Here is a 23,319-nt window from a genome sequence, read left to right on the forward strand (position 1 = left end):
CTATCTAATGATGTGAGTGGGGTGTTGAAGTCTCCAACGATTATTTTAGAGACATCTATTTCTCCTTTCAGTTTTCCCAGAGTTTGCCTCATGTATTTTGGGGCACTCTGGTTAGGTGCATAGATATTTATGACTGTTATATCTTCCTGGTGGGTTGTCCCTTTAATTAATATATAACGGCCTTCTGTATCTCTTATAACTTTTTTGTATCTAAAGTCTGTTTTTAGTATCTAAAGTCTTTTTTTTGTATCTAAAGTCTGTTTGTATCTAAAGTCTGTTTTTGATATTAGTATCGCTATGCCTGCTCTTTTTTTGGTTACAATTTGCAAGGACTACCTTTTTCCAACCTTTCACTTTCAGCTGTTTGTATCCCTGGGTCTAAGGTGAATTTCTTGTAAGCAGCATATGGATGGCTCATGTTTTTTTTTTTTTTAATCTATTCTGTCATCCTGTATCTTTTAATTGGGGAGTTTAATCCATTCACATTCAATGATATTACTGTAAATGCTATTTACTTCCACCATTTTATTCTTTGTTTTTCATATGTCGTATCATATTTTTGTCTGTCTTTTTACTCTTTTGGTTATCCTTTCTGCTATTCTTTCTTCTATACTCTTCTCCAAGCCTCTCTCTCCTGTCTTTTTCTTTCAGGTTCTAAGGATTCCTTTAACATTTCCCACAAAGGTAGGTTGTTTTTTTCCTTAACTCTCTTAGTTTCTGTTTGTTTGTGAATATTTATACTCACCTTCATATTTGAAGAACAATTTTGCTGGATAAAGAATTCTCAGCTGGCAGTTTTTCTCTTTTAGCATCTTAATTGTATCATACCACTGTCTTCTCGCCTCCATGGTTTCTGAAGAGAAGTCTGTGCTAAGTCCTACTGGACATCCCTTGTACTTGATAGTTTGCTTCTCCCCTGCTTCTCTCAGAATTTTCTCTTTATCTTTGACATTTGACATTCTGAATAGTATGTATCTTGGAGTAGGTCTATTTGAATTTATTTTGATTGGGGTATGGTGTGCTTCTTGGACATGTAAATTCATTTCTTTTGTGAGAGTTGGGAAATTTCAGCTATTATTTCCTCAAATACATTTTCTGCCCCTTTTCCCTTCTCTTCTCCTTCTAAAACTCCCATGATATTTATGTGGTTGCATTTTGTATTCTCATTCATTTCTCTGAGTTCCTGATCATTTTTTCCATTCTCTTCTTTCTCTGTTCTTTTCTTTCTTCAATTTGAGATGTTCTCTCTTCTGTATCACTTTTTCTTTCTTCTCTCATTTCGAGTCTGCTGTTGTATGCCCTCTAATGTGCTTTTTTAAAGATTTATCTTTATTTATTTCTCTTCCCTTCCCCTCCTCCCGTTATATGCTTTCTGTGTCCATTCACTGTGTGTTCTTCTGTGTCCGCTTGCATTCTTGTCATGTGGTGCTGGGAAATTGTGTTGCTTTTTTTGTTGCATCATCTTGCTGCGTCAGCTCTCTCTGTACTTTCAGTGTCACTCCTGGGCAGGCTGTGCTTTCTTCGCATGGGGCAGCTCTCCTTGTGGGGTGCACTCCTTGTGCGTGGGGCTCCCCTATGTGTGGGGAATCCCTGCGTGGCATGGCACTCCTTGTGCATGGCAGCACTGCGCATGGGCCAGCTCACTACATGGGTCAGGAGGCCCTGGGTACCAAACCCTGGACATCCCATTAGGCAGATGCTCTATCAGTTGAGCCATAACTGATTCCCTCTAATGTGTTTTTTTGTTGTTGTTATTTTTAAAGATTTATTTTTATTTATTTCTCTCTCCTTCCCAGCCCTCCGCCCCAATTGTCTGTTTTCTGTGTCCATTTGCTGCATGTTCTTGTTTTTGTCCACTTCTGTTGTTGTCAGTGGCACAGGACATCTTGCTGCATCAATTCTCCGTGTGTGCGGCGCCATTACTGGGCAGGCTGCACTTTCTTTCGCGCTGGGCGACTCTCCTTACGGGGCACACTCCTTGTGCGTGGGGCTCCCCTATGCGGGGGACACCCCTGTGTGGCACGGCACTCCTTGCACGCATCAGCACTATGCATGGGCCAGCTCCACACGGGTCAAGGTGGCCCAGGGTTTGAACCGCGGACCTTCCACGTGGTAGGTGGACGCCCTAACCACTGGGCCAAGTCCGCTTCCCTCTAATGTGTTTTTTATCTCACTTATTTACTTTTCTTTTCGTGATTTCAAATTCTTCTTTGTGCTTGCTCAATGTCTTCTTTTTTTTTTTTTTAATTTATTTAACTCCCCTCCCCTCCTCCGGTTGTCTGTTTTCTGTGTCTTTTCGCTGCGTCTTGTTTCTTTGTCCGCTTCTGTTGTCGTCAGCGGCATGGCAAGTGTGGGTGGCACCATTCCTCGGCAGGCTGCTCCCTCCTTCGTGCTGGGCGGCTCTCCCCATGGGTGCACTCCTTGTGCATGGGGCTCCCCTACGCAGGGGACACCCCTGTGTAGCACGGCACTCCCTGCACGCATCAGCACTGCGCATGGGCCAGCTCCACACGGGTCAAGGAGGCCCGGGGTTTGAACCGCGGACCTCCCATGTGGTAGACGGACGCCCTAACCACTGGGCCAAAGTCCGTTTCCCTTCTTTTTTTTTTTCATTTTTTTAATTGAATTTTTTGGAAAATACATAAATCACAAAAAATGTTACATTAAAAATATAAGAGGGAAGTGGATGTGTCTCAACTGATGGAGCATCTGCCTACTGTACAGGAGATCCAGGGTTCAGTACCCAGGGCCTCCTGCTCATGTGGTAAGCTGGCCCACGCACAGTGCTGCCACACACAAGGAGTGCCATGCCACACAGGGTGACCCCAGTTTGTGCCCCGCAAGGAGAGCTGCCCCTGCCAAAAAAGTACAGCCTGTCCAGGAGTGGCACTGCAGACATGGAGAGCTGATGCAGCAAGATGACGCAACAAAAAGAGACACAGATTTCCGGGGCCCCCTGGCAAGAATGCTAGCAGACACAGAAGAACACACAGCAAATGGACAGAGAGGACAGACAACAGGGGGCGGGGGAAGAGGAGAGAAATAAATAAAAATAAATCTTTAAAAAAATACATATATATATAAATATATATATAAGAGGTTCCCACATACCCCACACCCACCACTCCTTCCATATCAACAACTTCCTTCATCTTTGCGGCACATCCATTGCATTTGGTGAATACATCTTAGAGTGCTGCTGCACTGCATGGATTATAGTTCACATTGTAATTTACACTCTCCCCCAGTACATTCAGTGGGTTATGGCAGGATATATACTGTCCAGCATCTGTCCCTGCAATAACATTTAGGACAACTCCAAGTCCTGAAAATGCCCCCATATCACATCTCTTCTCTATCCCTGCCCTCAGCAACTACTGTGGCCACTTTCTCCATATCATTACTACAGTTTCTTCCATTGCTAGGGTCACAATAGTTCTATGGTAGAATACCAGTAAGTCCACTCATATTTTATTCCTCCATCCTGTGGACCCTGGGATGGTTTTGTCCACTCCACCTCTATATCAAGAGGGGGCTTAGATCCCACATAGTTGATGGATGTGATTCTCCTGTTTGGAGTTGTAGGCACTCTCGGTTCCCTGGTGTGGTGGTTGACCATCTTCACCCACTTTTAGCAGATCTAGGTAAGTCCAATGCCGGAGAGTCAGAGTTGCAACTCTGCTGAGGCTCAGGGCCCAGCTGGCACATGACACTCAATGTCTTCTTGATGTCATTTATCTCTTTGACCATATTGTCTTTCAACTCATTAATTTGATTTTGGAAATTTGTCTGATCTCACTGATTAGTTTTCTCAAATTCTGTGCCTGTTTTGGGTTTTTGATATAATCTTTTTCTTGGGTCCCATCTTCTACTTTCTTACCATGGCTTGTAATTTTTTTGCTGGTGTTTAGACATCTGATCAGGATGTAGTTTACTCAGATGTTCAATCTCTTTCTCTTTTGCAGTGATTTAGTGGCAGGAAGCTGTGTGTTAGCATTGCTTTTTTATTCTTGGCTCAACCTGGATTGTTAGGATTGTCCCTGCTGGTTGCTCAAAACTGGGCACTGAACCCAATAATTGGTTGTAGACTGTTTCCTAGGGTCTTGAGGAGAGAGGCTATAGAGGCCGGAAAAAGCATCTCCTAATTTATAATTTTTTCTCATGCACTTCCTGGTCTGCCAGCAGATGGTGCTCTTGGCCGCTCTCAGTTCAATGCATGGTTGAGTGTGTTTGTTGCAACACAGGATCGATGTGATAGAGGTTCCTGCCTGCAGGCTAAGAGCCTTGCAATTCAACCTTTCTCTAGAGACAATTCTCCAGCCTTCTCTGGCAGCCTCCTCCCTTTTCCAGGCTAGGAAATATTTCCACTCCTCTCTGAGTCCTCAACAATCAGTCCAGGTTAGTGGAGGAGATTGGAAGGGGGGGTTCGTTTAACTTTAGCGCCTTGCCCGCTTCCAAGGCTAACAATGGTGCAGCCCCACCAGGCCTGGAAACAGACCAAGTTTGTGAGTCAAAAGCTGAGTCAGGCTTAGGCTGTGTCCCTCTCTCTCCCCTTTCCTGGGGTGGTAGATCCCTGGAGCCCCCTTCATCTGTAGCCACAGGCCGAGAGGCCCGAGAATTCTGAAGTGTCTTTTGTGTGTGGGATGGTGCCACGGCAGAAGCTGTTGGTTTCAACTCAGTTTTGTCATCCGGATTTCTCTCCTTTGTCCCTTTCTTCTCTGGGTGATGTCCAGCCTTTGCCTGGTGTCCTAAACCCTAGAATATCTTTTTCTAGGCTGTTTCAGCCTGTCCTCTAGTTATTTTTCTGGAGAAGAGAGTCCCATGTCTTTCTAGTCCACTGTATTAGTCAGCCAAAGGGGTGCTGATGCAAAATACCAGAAATCTGCTGGGCGTTATTAAGGTTATTTATTTGGGGGTAGAAGCTTACAGATACCAGGCCATAAAGCATAAGGTACTTCCCTCACCAAAGTCTATTTGGAGCAAGATGGCTGCCAACGTCTGTAAGGGTTCAGGCTTCCTGGGTTCCTACGTTCCTGGGGCTTGCTTTTCTCTGGGTTCAAGGTTCCTCCCTTCCAGGGGCTGGCTTCTCTTTCCTCTGCAAGCTTACTTCCTGGAGCTCCAGCTTAAGTCTTCAGCATCAAACTCCAATATCAAAACTTCAACATCAGAAACCCGCAACTCTGTCGTTTGCCATGCCTTTTATCTGTGAATCCCCACCCACCAAGGGGCGGGGACTCAATGCCCTAATGACGTGGCCCAATTAAAGCCCTAATCATAACTCAGTCAGGCCCAGGTACAGACCAGATTACAAACATAATCCAATATCTATTTATGGAATTCATAACCATATCAAACTACTACATTCACCATCTTCCCGGTAGTCCTCATAACAGTTTTTACTTAAAGTCCATTTTATCTGATTTTGGTATAGCTATACCAGCAGGGATTTGAACAGACATTTGCACTCCAAGTTCATAATGGCATTATTCTTAATTGCCAAAAGATGGAGCAACTCAAGTGTCTATCAACGGATGAATGGATAAATTGTGGTATATACACACAATGAAATATTATTCAGCCATAGAAAGGAATTATGTTCTGATACATGTGACAACATGGATGAACCTTGAAGATGTCATGTTAAAAAGTAAAATAAGTCAGACATGAAAGGACAGATATCGGATGATCATGCTGACTTGAAATAATTAGAATAAACAAATTTATAGAGTCAGAAACTAGAATATCAGTTACCAGGGACCAGGATGGAGGTAGGAGAATGGAGAATTAATGCTTAATTGGTTCACATTTTCTGTTGGGGTGATGGAAAAATTTTGATAATGAATGATGACGATGGTAGTACAACATTGTGAATGTAATTAACACCACTGGATTATACATTTGATGATGGTTAAAAGGGAAAATTCCAAGATGTATATATGCTACTAGAATAAAAAGAAAAACACCATAGAACTGTACAACACAAACAGTGAACCCTAATGTAATTATGGACTATAGTTAATAGTATAATTATAGTAATATTGTTTCATTGATCGTAACAAAGTTACCACACCAAAGCAAAGTGTTAGTAATAGGAAAAACTGGGTGTTTGAGGGGTGGTATATGGGAACTTTGTATTTTCTGCATGATTTTTCTGTAAACGGAATAACTTCTCTAATAAACTAAATAACAACAAAAAAATAAACCCATAACTCTGGTAGATTAAAGATGATCTAAATTCTTTGTTTTAAAAAATGACTTAAGAGACTTATCTTCCAAACACAATGTATAGCTCAACTGTAAAAAAGAAAGAAAAACAAATGATGAGACGCTAGCTGGATACTTTGATGAAATCAAGGCATTTCATTTTTAGATGTGATTATGGTAATGCGATGATGTTAACACGGAGGAGGCCTTATCTTTTGTAGATACCTACTGAAATATTTACAGATGAAATGATAAGTTGCCTGGGATCTGTGTCAAAATGACCCAGTGTGTGTGCTTGTGAGTTTGGGGTAGTGGTTGGGGTATAGAGGAAATATGGCTGGCTCCCGGTTAGTTGGTAATGTTGAAGGCAGGTGATGGGCTTGCCAGCTTCATATTATATACTACTTTTGTCCAAATTTGAATTTTCCATAATAAAGTCCTTCAACCTTTTTCAGAGTGAAAAAAGGAATGGGCTCTTTAAAAAGCCTCTTGCCAAAGCCGGGTCAAAAAACTTGGGGAAGCTTGATAAAATGGTTCCTGTGTAATCCCAGGCAACTCGTGGTAAAGCGACCTTTTATACCATGATAGGCTTTGAAAAATGGGGACTTAGAGTTGCAGAAGCAGGTCAAGCAGAAAGAAAATCTCTGCGTCGGAAAAAAAACTTTCAGAGATTTTGCCTCCTCCGTCTGTGTGTGCCAAGGGGCAGGCAGCAAGTGCCACCCGATTAGGAGGAGGGAGGGAATCACGTGCCTCGGAGGGCCGTTCTCTGTCCCACAAGGGGGGCGTCACGACTGCAGTCTTCTCTGTAACTAGCTAGTTAAGTCACAGATACAACTAGAGGAAGTCGCTCTTCAGTTAATACCTATTACAGAGAAAGCTCAAGGGGCAAGCTAAGAGGTACAGCCAAGGCTTTCCGGGGCTCAAGTCAGCGTATGTAGAAGAGAGAGGTTTCTAATTCCAGCAGGACCTAGAAGGAGCTCAAAACAAGAGTGCCGAATTCAAGATCCATCCCAGATGGAGACTTAAATTCTAACCCCCACTGATTCCTCCTTGGCTGGAAGAGGTAACGGTGGTTCTCAACCTTGGCTGTGTTAGAATCACATGGGAGCTTAAAAAAAATTCCGATACCCACATTGAACCCCTTGAATTGTATTATCTCATTTAATCCTCAAATCATTCCCATGAGGTAGGTCTGTTACTATTCTCAACGCCCAGATGAAAAGACTTTTAGAGGACAAGGACCTTGCTCAAGGTCATGCAGCTTATAATATACAGGGTGTGAGGGCATCTCACACAAAATGCCCTGGTTTTTAGTTATCTGTCTAGATATGAGCACATGCCTGCCTTTTTCACTAATTAGATCAGAGGTCACCAAACCATGACATAAAAATCTATAGCCTATTTTTATGCATCCAGCTAGATAAGAGTGATTTTTACATTTTTTATACTTTTAAAAGGGTTGTAAATAGAAGGTGGAATAGACGTGACCAGAGACTGTGGCCCCAAGAACTAAAATATTTACTATCCGACCCTTTACAGAAAAAGTTTGCTGACTCCTGTGCCAGCTCATAAGCACATTACGGACAGAGTCCACACCTTATCCATTTTAATTCTCCCACAGGACCTAGCACCTTTTGGTGTTTTTAGAGTGAAATAGAGAAAGGTGTGGATAGGACAGCCTTTCCCAAGTTCTCTTTGGCCCACGAGTCAGTTTCCATGTGGCCACGGAGGTGCTTGGCAGGGGGGCGTGGGTTTGCCGACCTCTTCCTCTTCTTTCACACACATGAGAATTTTGGAGGTTTCGTTTGGCATTAGAGCTCCTAACTGTGGCCAAAGGACTGATAAAATAAAGGATGTATTTTCACTACTACTTACATGGCAAAGATGCACTTGGGGTGCCTGCTCAGCTTGCTATCCATTGTGCTACCTGGCCCGCCTCCCCCACCCCTCCCCTGAACTCTGATCTGGGTCACAGTGACGGGACAACCAAAGTCGGGCAAATAGGAGTCTCTCTGAAGACTTAGGAGCAGCCACCTGCTCTAGGTGGTCCCTCGAGTAGAACAGATGTAATCACGGAGGCTGAGGATTGGCCAAAGGCAGGACAAGCAGAGGAAGCTGGTTGTGGTGATGGAAAAGCAAAAAGGATGCTTCGAGAGAAGCAGAGACCTGACCCAGAGCAAGAGGAGAGGACGGCCTGGCCTCCCGGTCCAGCCCTTGAGACATGTGACTGTCCCTGGGTACCTTGAGATCACCCAGGAGTCTGCTGATGCTCCCTCCTTTTGCAAAATTTAGCTTGAGCGGGCCTCTGTGACTTGCTGCCTAAAACATCTGGAAACGACATTTCCTTTTCCCTTGGGCATCATATGCAGGCCTGGACAACTTCCTTGAACTCAGGCTGTGGGAGCTGGAGCTGAACATACCAGATGGGGGGGGTGGGGGGGGGGGTGGGGAGGGGCGTTTGACTTTAGAACAAAGTGCTCCAGCCAAAGTCTTGTCAGGAGGCACTGTTCCTTAGGCACACCTGGCATCTGACAGTTCCGATGCTAACAAGACCAGGAAATAAAACCACCAGAATCGATGTGTGGCCTTGTTTTAATTCTGAGCTGGACAAACAAACTTGAAAATGACATTTTTTGAGATAATAAGAGAAATTTGAACTTAGACTGGGTATTAGATGATACTAAGGATTATCCCTAACTTTGATAGGCGATACAATGGCATTGTGTTTGGGCTTACAAAAGAAATCCTAATTTTGTATAAACGTGTATTGAAATGTTTACAATGGCTGGGATTTTCTTTAAAATACTCCAGCAAAAACAAATAACAAAGCAAAATCCCTAAAAGCAAACAAACCCCCCCCCAAAAACCCCGTGGTGGAAATAAACATTGCTCATTGATGAAGCTGGGTACTGGGTACATGGGGGCTTATTATACTATTCTCTCTACTTTTTATATGTGAAATTTTCCATGATAAAAATTTTTTTAAATGAATATGGGTAGATGAATCAGGTGGGGGCTTTACGCACGCAAGGCGGTCGGGTGTGGCTTCCCTCCTCCTGACAGCCGCACCCGTGGGAGCTATCCAGGGACGCAGGCGGCTGGGCGTCCACGCCTCCTGCTGATCACCCCCCAGGAGTTCTGAGGAGCCACCAGCCAGTCACAGAGTACCCAGGAAGAGCTCCCTGAGTGCTCCAGTCCCCAGCTTCTCGCCTCCCTTGACCGGCCCTCCTGTCGTGCACACTGGCCAAGGCATCTGACCTGCCATCCTGGGTCACCGTGTGCTGGCCTGGCATCGCTCCCTGGCCATCCCAGAAGTGCGGGTCAGCACCTCCCCAACCTGATTGCAGGACCTTTGAAGGTGGCCCCCACGCCGCCCCCCAGCTCTCTCCTGCGGCCCTGCCCAGGGCTGAGCTAACTGTGAGTGACGGTCAAGTCCCTGGCTGGGGGTGGGGTGGGGCGTGGGAGGCCAAAGCCCCCTAGCACAGCCCCCGTTCTGCATTCACACAGTTAGCAGGTGAAAGCGCTGGCTGGAACCAGGGCCTCGGGGGCCTGGGGGAAACTTGTCTGCTTTTACCTGGGCCTTGGTCCAGATTCTGATTCACATCAAAACACTTTTTCCTGCTTGCCCAGCATAAGCTTCAAGTATCAGTGTTTGACTAGTGGAGAGGGAGGAGAGGACCAAGTTTGATACTGGATGTGGAAGCGACTTGATAATGACAAACAGTAGGACTGTTCACATCAGTAGATAAGCATAAGGTCAAGGTCAAACAATCTTAAAAACCCTCATCTGACCACATATCCCCATAGATGGTTCTTCTGCAATAAACCAGGGCAGCCACAGGGCTCTGCAGAGTCTGCTTGCCCACCTCAGAATCCTGCTCCTCCCATCAGTTCTTCTGCCCAAGAGACCGGCCTGGAAGTTGCCAGCCCAGAACTCCTTCAGCTCCCTGCTCGGAGCCTCCAACCTGCCGCTCCATCTCCTGTCTTTTTGCTCCTTCGGCCCTGGCCCAGGAGAGGGATGTGGTCCTGCCCGCTGAGGAGAGCCCTCCACCTGCCCCCCCCGGCCTGCTCCACCCAGCAGCCTCCAGGCGTCTTGAGCCTTTAAACCTCTCTTTCTTTTGGCCCCTTCTCATCAGCCTTCAATATGCTCAGGTCTCTCTCATCCTCAAAAACAAACAAAAACACAAAAAACAAAAACGCTCCTTGACCCCGTCCACACCCCCCTTGACAGACCTGTCTAATTCCTCCGCTCCACTTACTGGCATCTTGGAAGGACCGCCCAGGCTTGCTGCCCCCACCTTCTTTCTTCTGCTCCCTTCTCAGCCCACTTCCCGCCGGCTCCTGCCCCCACCTCCGACCATGCTGCTCCACTCTGCGGACACTTCTCTCCACTCGCTGGCCATTCCCTCGTCTTGTGTCTCTCTTCCTCTGGTTTCCAGGACCCCGCACACTTCCTGCTCCCTCCTTCCTCTCTGGTTGGCCCTTCCCAGGCTCCTCTGTGGCCTCTGCTTCCCCTGCCCCTCCCTTAAGCGCTGGCCCCCCTGGTTCCAGGCTGGACGCTCTTCTCACTTTCCACGCCCCCAGGGCAACCTCCTCCTTTCCTACGGGTTTGATTTCCATCGAGATGCTGATGACTCACAAATCCATCTTGCTGATCCCTTTTCTCTACTGAACTCCAGACCTGTGACCAATGGACCCTCCACTTGGAGTTTTCCCAATCATAACATGTCACAAATGGAACTCATCACCCACCTCCCCTAAAACCAAACAGAAAAGCACCCAGTGAACCAAAACCTCACTGCTCTACTCATGTTTCCTGAATTGCTACTAAGTGTTACCCACTTGCCCAAGCTGGAAACCTGGGCAATCTAGCTTCCTCCTCCACCTGCCATCTGTCATCAAGTCCTGGCAATTCTACCTGCTAAATTACATCTCAAATCCCCCCTTCCTCTAGATCTCTCAGCGCAGGTGCTCACCATCTCTCTCCCAAACCAACATCCCAACCTGCCAAGTCTTGCCTCCTTTTCTCCACTTTCCTCATGAAGCCAAAGTGATCTGTTTAAAACACATACATGATCCTGTCCCTCTCTCCCTTAAAGCCCTTCAGTGGCCCTCCAAAGTTTGCAGCATCACGTTCAAAAATAACAGGGAGCGGATTTGGCTCAACTGATAGAGCGTCCGCCTAACACATGGGAGGTCCAGGGCTCAAACCCCAGGCCTCCTGAGCCGTGTGATGAGCTGGCCCTTGTGCAGTGCTAATGCACACAAGGAGAGCCGTGCCATGCAGGGGTGTCCCCCGCATAGGGGAGCCCCACTCACAAGGAGTGCGCCCCCTAAGGAGAGCCACCCCATGAGAAAAATGCGCAGCCTGCCCAGGAGCGACGGCACATACACGGAGAGCTGATGCGGCAAGATGACGCAAGGAAGAGAGACACAGATTCCCAGTGCCGCTGACAAGAATCTAAGTGGACACAGAAGAACACACATAGTGAATGGACACAGAGCAGACAACTGGGGGGAAGGGGAGAGAAATAAATAAAAAATAAATCTTTAAAAAAAAAGAAAAACAAATTCAATAACACGGCTCACCTAGGACCTTGCCCTGCCCCGCCCTCGCTCCCCAGCAAAGCTGCTGAGCTCTTGTGCAGTCTCTCCTGTGTCTGTTTTCTCTGTTCCAAAGGCTTCCTTTCCACCCCCTCCTGGGTAACTTCCACTCCCCGTCCACGCTCACCCTGCACACCCCTCCCTCCTAGAAGCCTCCCTTGACCCCTCCTGTCTGGATTAGGTCCCCTGCGCCGCGCGATGTGCATAACGCCCTCATCACCAGATGCCTCGTTCTTTGCCTTTCTGCCAGACAGCCCACGTGGACAGGGATGGCACCCGCTGTCCACTTTTGTATCTCTGGCACTTGGCGTAGAGCTTGCAGACAGTAAGCCCTTAAAGGAAATACTGCTGAATGAACGAATGAGGCTTGTGGATGTCTGTGCTGGGACAGCTCAGCTTCCTACTCTGCTTTTATGGGAGAGGGCAGCTCTGGTCCCATCAAGTTGACCCCAAATGGGTGGTGAGACCACAGGACTGGAGGTATATCCCATTAAGAGACTGAGAAAGAAAATATTTCTAGGAGGGCACTGTACAAGGCCCTAAACAAGAGCAGTTTCAGCGTTGAGATGGAAAGTTCAGGGAAGTGGATTTGGCTCAATGGATAGAGTGTCCACCTAACACATGGGAAGTCAAGGGTTCAAACCCCAGGCCTCCTGACCCGTGTGCTGAGCTGGCCCACGTGCAGTGCTGATGTGCGCTTGCCATGCAGGGGTGTCCCCTGCATAGGGGAGCTCCACATGCAAAGAGTGTGCCCCATAAGGACAGCCGCCCAGCATAAAAAGAGTGCAGCCTGCCCAGCGTGGCGCCGCACACACGGAGAGCTGACGCAGCAAGATGACGCAACAAAAAGAGACATAGATTCCCGAGCCTTTGACAAGAATACAAGCGGACACAGAAGAACACACAGTGAATGGACACAGAGAGCAGACAATGGCGGGGAAGAGGAGCAGGGAAAGGGAGAGAAAGAAAAAAGAAAAAAAGAGAAAGTTCAAGCCGTCTCCTCCACCCTGTGTGAAGAGAGAAAGCATGCCCCGCCTATGTACAGAGACTATTCAGGGTTTTTGAAAATGTGCTGATCTGGTGTGAGCCAACTCAACTGACCCCCTTCTCCTGTCCCTCTTTCTGCCCTTTCCTGGTCACCACAGGAAAGTTCCAGAAGCATATGTTCTCTTAAGACGTTTCTGGCAGGTTCTTGCCATTACTCTGAGTTGAAAAGAGAAGTAGTTTGAATTTGGAATTTGTGCTGTTCTCAGAACTCTTGGAAGGCACTAAGCTCGGGTTGTTTTTAAGTAACCCCGAAGGGCCCTCCACACTTGGGTGGGCTCCAGCTCTGGCCATTCTCCTGCCCTCCCCTGCCCTCGCAGGCTGAGCAGGCTTGCAGGAGGGTGGAATGCTGCGTAAATTGTTTGCTCACAGTGAGGGGTTCGCCCCTACCAGGCCTGATCTAACCCTCCTTCAGGCAAGGTCATTGTCAGCAAACAACCAGCTACATTTCCCTCTTGGGCACGTAAAGGGGCAGAGTTAATAAAAAATCTATCTTATTAACAGCCTGACCCACCAGCATTGATCACATTAGAAATGACGTCTGCACACACAGTCCTCTTTATGTGCACAGGAGCAGGTTCCCTCGAGCTCCAAGAGCCGGTTAAATCCACCCAGGAGCGACTCCTTCTCCAAAGGCCCGAAACACCCCCAAACTATAATAACCCCTGACCAAGCAACGCTGGGGAAAATTCCTTGAGGATTTGAGATTTTCACTGCGCTAATCTCCTAACTCAATAAAGCAAACAGTCCCTGTAGCAAATTAAATACTTTCATGAAAGGGCAGCCCTTCCCCCATGCTCTTTGCAGTGGGAATAGTTGGACTTCTAACCTTCCCAGGGCCTAAGTGTCCTGTGACAGTGTCCCTTCTCCCCAGCATGTGTTCCTGTTACTCCTAGGTGGCCCCAGACCCACTAAGATTTGCTGATTCTTAGATTCTGGCAATTTCTTGAAATCCCCTGAGTGGATCCCACAGCCTGTGAGCCGGGGAAAGGCTTGCTCTTCTTTTGTGGGGGCGGCACAAACGACTCCACTGTTGTTGTTTGCCTGGAGGAGGAGCCAGCACAACCATCCAGGCCACGGTGGACTTCTTGGCCAATGGCCAAGCCCCTCTGACCTCACAAGAGGCTTGCCGGTCACACCCCAAGTTAGCCGGAAACCAGATGGAGTTTGGCGACAAGACGAAAGAGGGAGAAGGGGACCCTCAGCTCCTCTGCTGCCCCTGCTCAAGCCGCTCCTCTCCGGGATCTGCCTGGAACTGGGTCCAGTCATTTGAACTTCTAGACCATTTTCTTTCATTCCTGATGGAGCGACGCCAAACTGAGGATCTTCCAGGGTCTCCTAGAATGTTTGCCTTGCAGGGAAACCCACCACCTTGTACGCAGGTGCCGGCCGGCCCCCTTTATATTTCAAGAGGAGCCTCCCTCTTGAAACATCCTTACCTACTCAGTTTATCAGCTTCATGGCAGGGCTCTTTAGTGTAGAGGGTTCTGGGATCCACACCGGAGGGAACGGAAAATGGGTGCCTTTTGTCTATGGACACAGGCAGACGGACCCGAGGCCTTCTCGGCAGAGGCTCTGAGCATGTGTGTTGACAGGGGTGGGACAGGCCCTTGGAAAGGCAATTATTGCCAGGGGGTCCTGGGTGCAGATCCTGTCCAGGGTGTGGCGAAGGCCTCCTCTCCCTCCGGGCTCTGAGAAGGCCCTTCCAGCTCTCCTTGGACAGGAAAGGGCCTCGCCCAGGGCAGGCAGTGACGTGGGGCCCCAGCCCCTCGGAGGCATTACGCCCCCACAGCCCAGGCTGGCCCTGGTCATTGTGATGCCCTCCTCCCCCCACCCCATCAGCCCTGGACAGGCATCCTGGGCTCCTCGCTGTCCCCGTTTATCTCCCACCCCACTGGAATTGTCTCCAGACCTAGGTCCTCCCCTGGAAGTCAAAACAGAGTCTCTGGAAGTTGGAGGAAGTGGAGAGGGCATTTGGGAAAACGGGGAAAGCTCAGCCAACTGCTTCAGCCTTCAAGGTGGTGACCCTTGGTGGGACATTCGCCCCCCTAATCCTCGATGGCTAGCACCCACCCCTGCTCCTCAAGGGCCACTGTGCAGCTTGATGAGATGAGCCTGTGAAACGTTTAGCACACAGGAAGGGCGCGATGGCAGGGCTAAAAGGAGGAGGCTCGACCGTGTCCAGACAGCCACTGGACCCCACCAGTAAAGCTCAGGAAGTGGGGCTGGGGGGTCTTGCCTTCCCTGAGGCCTGCAGGGATTTGCTAGACAAGAGAGCCACCCTGCTTCTAGAAACCCCTGTGCAGGAGAGATCAGAGGGAGTATCAAAGCCTGCTCCCTCCCACTCCAGGGTGCTAGAAATGGGTGAGGCAGGAGCCCAGGCCATGGCTGGGGGCAGCTGTCTGGCTCTGGGGGTCATGGTGGCCCCCAGGCAGAACCAATCCCGGGCACTTAGGGAGTCAGTCCACACACTCTCAACCAGGGCGATATTGCCCTCAAGGGGATGAAAATTGGTCCTTGGGGAGCGAAAAGTTCAAGTTAGGGTTTGTGGCCCTCCAACTCCACCTGACAAAATCTTATTGCTTGGTATTTAATTTGTCTCATTAGAAATACATTAAATTAAAATTTGACTAATAGAGTTATATTAAATGAAAATTTTCTCCTGGCAGCGGGGAGAGGAGCCATAATGTAAAAAACGCTGAGAAACACTGGTATCATGCATCTTCCAGACTCACTCAACTTCCTTGCCAGGCTCCTCCACCCCTCACCAGTCCCTCCCCGTCCTTGGGCTCTTTGCAGAATTTGGTGGTGCTGCCAGTTCCAGTTCAGTTCAGGGGTTGCTCGGTCCCAGGCCCAGGGGACACGGCTGACCCCACTCCGCCCTCTGATCTTCCCAAGGCACCTGGGACTTCAGCGCTGAGGTTCCTCTCCAGAATTCTAGCTTCCTCTTCCCTCTACTGTCCCTGTACAGAGCATGCTCCCCGTGCTTGCCTCCAGGGCTCTAATAGCTCCAGCCCCAAACTCTGCCAAGTACCTTTTCTGCAGCTGCCTTCTAGAACTCTGCATCTGGAGGATTTTTCTGCCACTCAGAACTCAGCATGCTTAATATACAAGCCCTGTCTCGTCCTCCTGATCTTCTCTAGCCCACTTGGTGCTTTCCCTTCTCCTACAACATTTGACATGAACCATTTGACATTTAAGAACCTATGTCCTTGTATTGTTCTCTAAGGGTCTGTGAGTGACTGTTCTACCATCCCTCTTGGATTTTAATTTCCTTGAGGATGAAGATGAAGTCATATTTTTTCATTTTCTCCTTAGTGTCCAACCCAGTTCTAGACACCAAGGCAGGTAGGTGGGCGGGTCCTTGGGGACCAGGAAGCTCGCTGACAGAACTCAAGATATGAGGTGCCGCTGGTGGGTGGCCCTTCTCGGGACAGTCCAGCCTGGGCCCGGGGAAGATGTGGCAGGCAGCCCAACTCGGCCCCCCACTATCTCTTTCCTGGGGCCCCCACCTCACCTGGCCGACTCCTTCCACTCCATCTGGTCTCCGTCGTGCTGCAGTGTGTCCATCTCTGTGAAGAGGGTGGGGTTGGGAGCCTCATCTTCCTCCCCCAGGATGTCCTGGAGCTGCTCAGCAGCTGGAGACCCTGCAAAAGGAGGGCAGCAGGGTCTGCCAAGTGCCCGGGGGCAGGCAGGAGGACCACAAGGCCGAGAGAAGTGGAGAAGGAGCCAAGCGCAGGAGAGAAGTATTTCCCAATTCGGTAGAACCAAGTCCAACTTCTGAGTGCGGCTAGATTCATATCACTGTGGGTTGGATGTGGGTGAGATATTCTTTGAGATAAAAGAGATGAAGGAATTTGGTCTGCATCCAGACTCCAGGGTCTTGCAGCTGACAGTGAAGAAGGATGGAAAGTGGCCAAAACCAGGGCAGCAGAGAGGACAAGAAAGTATAATGAGAAAGACTTTGACTCAGCTTCAGCATAACTAACCCACAGGTGTCCTTTTTCTTCCCACTGGGCTCCAAACCAGTCAACTCCCAGTGCGTTGGCCTTGACGGGCAGTCGGCCATGCAAAACGATGTTCTTGCACGAGGGAGCCATGTGCACCCACCTTCTTCATGGGCAGGAAGGGCAGGGGTGAGGTCACAGCTTGTTTCCTAAGCTCCCAGCCTGCCCGCCAACTGCTCACTGATGCCAACTCCTGGATGCCTCTTGCGAACCTTAAAACTCAGCATTCCAACACCAAACCCATATCCTTCCTCAAGCAGACGTCTCCTGCATTCCTTCCTTCCTTCTTTCTCTCACTCAAAATTTAACAGGTGCCTACTATGGGCCAGGCATTATTCTAGGTGTTAAAAAATAAAACCATGAAGAAGGCCTGTGTGTCTCTTGAGCATACGGTCTAGTGAGAGAGACAGAGAGATAATAAATAAGCAAATAAGTACATAAATGATCATTTCAGGTCAATCTTGTGCATTGAAGAAAATGAAACAACTGGAGTCATCTATATTAGTTAGGTCAAGGAAGTCCTCTCTTTGGAGGGGGTATTATTGGTTTTGTGACTTGGAAGATGAGATTGAGCCAGTTATGCATACTGGTAGAAGAGTGCTCCTTCCAACTGTTCCAGAGACCCTCAGGTGGGAATGTGCTAGCCAGTGGTGCTGCAACACAGTGGGCAAGGGGAAGAGTGGTATGATACCAAGATAAAGAGGTAAGCAGAGCCAGACCTTGGCTCAAGGCACAGCTGTCCACCTAACTGCACAGGCAAGATGCCATGGAGTCATCCCTCGCCTACACTCCCATATTGGAAGTTCTCAAGAATATGTTCTGTCCACATCAACGTCATTGCCCTTGCCCTCATTCATTTTCTCATCATCTATCTTGGGACCTCATAAAGCCTTCCTTTTCCAGCCTCTCTTCCTTTCAGTTTATCAGCCCCTTCTGCTCTCACTTCTTTCTCCATGGACCCCCAATGGCCAATTATTTCAACTACTCTTTCATCATAACTTCCACTCTCTTGCCCCTTGACTTCTCAATAAAGTCAGCCAGCCAACACTCAAATAATTCACCAGCCCAGCCTTCATCTCTGCAGGTATGTCCTGGGGGTCCTGGGGGTACTCTGTGGTATGGTGGTGTCGTGGAGGCAGGGTGCAACAATGGGCTTTCAGAGTTGCCACTAACTCATGAGCAACTCAGCCTGAGTGAACAGGGTTGTTGGAGGAATCAATTAAGTAAGGAGGATAGAACACCTGACACAGGGTCTGGGCTATAACAAGTGCTTAACCCCCCTTACCGCCAACCCCAGCACCAGGCTCCTGAGGAAACTACCCAACTGTGTAAGTGGAGGCTTTCCACCCTCAGCAGGTCTTGGAAGTGCAGTAACCTTCCCCTCCTTGTCATTACCCTTTCCTGGCTCCCTCAATGCCATTCCTAACCTTTGCCCCACTCTTCAAATCTCTTGCTCCATCCCTACCCCACTTCACCAAGAAAATAAAGGTTGTCAGGCATAAACACCATCAACTTGCACCTCTTCCCTTCTAGCCCTCCTATACCCTTACCCCTGTTGCAGTCTGTCTTTGAGCAAAAGGAGTTCTTCCTTTAGCCCAATACCTGGTCCCATCCATCCCCTTCTGCCTCTTCCCCTTCTGCCTTTCTCACCTGGGTCTTCAAATTACTTCTCTCCACCTGCTTTCTCTCTACCTAGAAACAAGCTCTCCTACGCTAAAACACCGTCCCCTGACCCTGCCTGCCTCCCAGGCTCTCTCCCTCTCCTCTCCCTTCCTTCACCCCCACCGTCTTGAAGGAGTGGTCTACACTAGCTCCTTCCACTTCCTTCCTCCTCCCCCACTCACTGTTCAAGCTGTTGCAACTGCTAAAGTTTCCACACACTAAGGACATTGACTTAGGCAGAGGTTTCAGACTGGCAGCTCAAAAGTGTGTTTAATTCAACCCTCATAGAGGATAAGTTTTTGAAATCGCTGTTATTTAAAATTGTGAGATTCCATATAGAAATCCAGATCTCCAGCTTTTCTTGAAAATGCAGGTGCCCCGATGCCTGGCCTGTGCCCACATTCCTGCTTGCCACGGTCTCTACTATAACACCCTGCCACTCTCACTTATGCCAGGCACCTGAGCTCACAAAACTTGCCTCCAGATCCCTCATGGCTCCAACCAAATTAATAAAATAGAATTTGCTGTCAAATTAATAAAATCAAGAAAACCAACCACACTGTGACGTCAATCAGTAGTGGTGACTTCTCCCTCTGAACTAACGAGCTACTCTTGGATAGTACTTTCTTGATACATTTTTTTTCCCTATCCTTTTCCTACCTCAATATTCTTTTGTCTGGCTCACTCATAAATATTGGTCCTCCCCTGGCTTCCTTCTTGGCCTTCTTCTCTCCTCTCTCTCCACATTCTCATGTCCTTTAGCATAGACAAGGTTGTGTGTGCCTCCAGGTCCTGTATTGACCATTTCCAACTGCCTATGGCCCTCTCCATGTGGAGATTCTACAGCTTCTCATGTCAACCTCAATGTATTCAAAACAGTTTCACATCCCATCTTCCCTCAATACCCCAAATACTGCTCAATTTCTAGCACGCCTAGCTACCCAGCCACCCAGGCAAGAAACATTGGATGTGCTCCTGAAAGCACTTTATCTCTCACTATCCATGTCCAATCAGACACTGACTTACTTCATTTGCGTATTTTCTAGTTCTGTCCCTTTTTTTCGATTGCCACTGCCTTGGTTCAGTTTTCATTACCTCCTGCTTGGGGTGCTGCTAAAAGCCTCCACTGCTCCCACTGGCTCTGATCACCCCATTCACCTCCATTCCCTATGTATCAATAGGGTTTGCTTTTAAAACATCTCATTTAAAAATATTTCAAACTTTAGTAGACTCCTGGGGTGCACCAGTAAATATTGTGCACATGAGTTAGAAATAAGTTTACTAGCAGATAACGCCATTTATCTGCATAAAAACATCAGTGGACCTCATTTATTTAAATGGATTTTATTTCTGAATTTTCCTATTACTTTTGACTTACTTCCTTTTCACTAGATGTATTGAATGCTGACACTTGCTAGTAGACACCAAAAGTTTAAGGAAATTTTATAAAAGAAAAACTTTAAACTGGCAAAAGTCTTTCCATAACCTTATTTTTTCTGCAAATTGGGAAAAGACTATGAATTTGCTTCTGGGGCAGGGGTACGGGGACACCAATTTCCTATAGAATCAGAGTATAACATCTACTCTTTTGAAATGTAGTTTTGTTTTGTTTTGAGGTACTGGAGTTAGGGATTGAACCCGGAACCTCATATGTGGAAAGTCAGTGCTCAACCACTGAGCCACATCAGTCCCCTGAGTTGGTTTTATCTTTCGTTTCGCTTGTTGTTTCGTTTTGCCTTTTTAGGAGGCATTGGGAACTCAACCCCGGACTTCCCATGTGGGAAGCAGGCACTTAATCGCTTGAGCCACATTCGCTCCTCAAGTTAGATTGGATCGTGCCATTGTCCTCCACCTGAGACACCTTCAGTGGCTTCCTCTTGCCTAAAGTCTGTGACGTGGCTCAAGAAATCCCTTGTGACCGGGCCCTAACCTGCCTTTGTAGGCTCTATCAGTGTCCCTCACCCAGCCTGGACCCCAGCTGCCTTAGACCCCACCCACCCCAGATCCCAGCTACCCGAACCCCCGCCATCTTGAACCCCACCTGTCCCAGACCCCAGCTGCCCCTGGCACAAGCCACCCCGGGTCCAGTCACTGTGCGTGCTCTCCTCCTGAGGAGGAGGGCACTCCATTCCTCGGGCCCTTGTGCCTACTGTTGCCCCAGCCTGGACTCCCCTTTCCCTCAAGGCCGGGTAGGAAGGCAAATAAACCGAAGCACCACACAACAGAGACAAGGTGGAGAGCGGGACGGCCGAACCAGCCCTGTCTGGGCATTACCTGCCTCCTGGAACTGCTGAGCGCTGGGGCCGCTGGCCGTCGGGGCTGCCCCTGGCCCCAGCCTGTTTCCGCTGCTCCCACCTTGGCCGCTGCCTCCACAGATCTCTTCCCCACGGGGCCGGGCTCACCAGACTGACTTTTGTTTCCAGTTAATCGCTAGGGGAGGCGTGGGGAGAGGGGAAGGCAGGGGAGAGGCAGTGGAGTGAGTTGTGAGTGTGTGTGTGGGCGCAGCGTGTAGGAATGTGTGAGAGGCTGAGGAGGTGGAGAGAAAGAGAGAGCAAGGGGCTGCTTGTGAGAGAGGAGAGAGATGGGTGAGAGAGTGTGAGGAATTCTGTGTGAGGAAAACCGGAGTGTGAGTGGATTAGAGATACTGCATGTGAGAAAGATTGTGCACATGCGTGAGAGAAGATGTGAGAAGTTGTGTGTGTGTGAGAGAGAGACAGAGACAGAGACAGAGACAGAGAGAGAGTCAGGCCTCAGGTGCCCTGAAAGAGAAAGCTCTGTGACTGCCACCAACTTCAAGCAGGAAGCCAGGTCTCCACGGCCGGTGCACTGGCAGCTGAGGACCTAAGGGAGGACTGACAGAGCTGTTCCCTTTGCTCCCCTCCCCCATGAGCCCTTCCCACCACGCTGGGGGCTGAGGGAGAGCCCAGACCCCGCTCTTCTCAGGCTCCTTTATAAAGGCAGTCGTGGGATTTGCCTTGAGACTCCCCGGGGCCTCCTTAAGAGACTTGGCGGCAGGTGAGCTGGCTGGAGTGGCCTGGCCGAGCCCTGGCCTCTCTGGCACATGGTGGGGGGTGGGCTGGCAGGGAGTGAGGGGAGGGCCCTTGGGTCTCACGTTTCGCAGCAAGCAAAGCTTGGTCAACAACGTTCCATGCAGCTGGTTTCTCTCCTTCCCCAACTTTAAACCCAAACTCCCAATCCTGTTCTCCCACCCCTAAGGTGTCATCACTCAGTGAGTATTTTCTGAGAACCCATGGACAGCGGGAACTGGTCACTTCAGGGTGTGCAGTGAATCCCACTGGGGATTATTTTGCACTTCTGAGAAACTCCTCACCTCCTGGGTTGGGTCCAGCAAGTGCCTACGGAGTACTTACAATGTGCCAAGGTTGACTAGAGGTCACGGAGCAGCCGCTGCTCCAGGGAGCTCCACAGCCTGGGTTCACTGTCCCAGAGCTAGGAGGGAGGTCAGCTGTGGAGTCCACGCCCCTCATTTCATGGAGGGGAACGCTGAGACCAGGCTACATCTCATAAGCCCCCTTCCCCAGGCCACAGAGCGTGTCAGTAGAGCTTGGAGGACAGCCGGGTCTCCTGACATCCCCCATGCCACTTTATCCTACCTCAGGCTTCTCCTTTACCACATGTTCATACCTAAGCCTAAGGATCAAGAATGCCCATTTCACAACGGAGAAAACAAAGAGGGGCAGGGGCATGGTTTAGACGCTGACCTCCAAGCAAAGGCCACCATCACATAGACGGCTGCAGGGGGCATCCCAAGAGTTCCTGCCCTCAGAGGAGCCGGGCAGTGAGGGGCTGGCCCCACCTGGTGTCCGGGGCGCTGCCCCTTCCACTGCGCTGAGGCTGAGGTTGGCCCAGCTTTCCTGAGCACCCCTGAGCAGCTGCTGCAGGCCATATGGTGTCAGGGGCTGTGGGTAACCCACAGAACCCCAGAGAAACCCCCAAAGGGTTCCAGAAGGATCCTTTCTATGGTGTGGTGCTTAAAGAGCCCAGACCTAGGTTCAACTCCTGACTCTGCTGATCACACACAGTAGGATCTTGGCAAGGTCTTAACCTCTCCAAGCCTCAGTTTCCCTCTTTATAAAGTAGGAATGATCACGCCTACCTACCTAGATTGTGGTGGGGCTTAGATGAGATAATGTATGAAATGTGCCTTGCATAGTACTTGGCAAATATCAGTCACTCGGGAAGCGGACTTGGCCCAGTGGTTAGGGTGTCCGTCTACCACATGGGAGGTCCGCGGTTCAAACCCCGGGCCTCCTTGACCCAGGGGGAGCTGGCCCATGCGCAGTGCTGATGCGCTCAAGGAGTGCCCTGCCACGCAGAGGAGTCCCCTGTGTAGGGATGCCCCACGAGCAAGGAGTGCACCCCATAAGGAGAGCTGCCCAGCGCGAAAGAAAGTGCAGCCTGCCCAGGAATGGTACCGCACACACGGAGAGCTGACGCAGCAAGATGACGCAACCAAAAAGAAACACAGATTCCCGTGCCGCTGACAACAACAGAAGCAGACAAAGAAGATGCAGCAAATAGACACAGAGAACAGACAACTGGGGGGGGAGAGGGCGGGGGGATAAATAAATAAATCTTTAAAAAAAAAATCAGTCACTCAAATGGTGGCAGAGGTTGCCAAGAGGTGTGACGCCTTCCTCCCTCATTACCGGTTTCCAGCCTGGCCCTTCTAAACATTCCAAGGGCTCAATCCTTCTCAGCTTCTAAACTCCATGCTCCCCTACCCCCTCTGCCCTCACTCCCCCTTTCCTCTCTCTGGCCCTCCTCCTGCCCATGC

At 49.2% G+C, this 23,319-nt stretch overlaps 1 protein-coding gene across 1 annotated transcript in view; it reads right to left on the reverse strand.

The window, feature by feature from the left end:
- The window catches only part of SLC4A5 (solute carrier family 4 member 5), an 83,447-nt gene extending 61,890 nt beyond the window's left edge, over window positions 1-21,557 (reverse strand). Inside the window, exons 1-2 of the mRNA XM_058278930.2 lie at window positions 20,796-21,557; window positions 16,370-16,499 (exon numbers count right to left, since the gene is read on the reverse strand). Of these exons, the coding sequence (XP_058134913.1) occupies window positions 16,370-16,422 (53 nt within the window). The 5' untranslated portion in view covers window positions 16,423-16,499; window positions 20,796-21,557. The remainder of the gene's footprint in view (window positions 1-16,369; window positions 16,500-20,795) is intronic.
- Between the last annotated feature and the right edge of the window lie 1,762 nt (window positions 21,558-23,319).

Source organism: Dasypus novemcinctus, chromosome 17 (assembly GCF_030445035.2).
Source record: "Dasypus novemcinctus isolate mDasNov1 chromosome 17, mDasNov1.1.hap2, whole genome shotgun sequence".
NCBI classification, from domain to species: domain Eukaryota; kingdom Metazoa; phylum Chordata; class Mammalia; order Cingulata; family Dasypodidae; genus Dasypus; species Dasypus novemcinctus.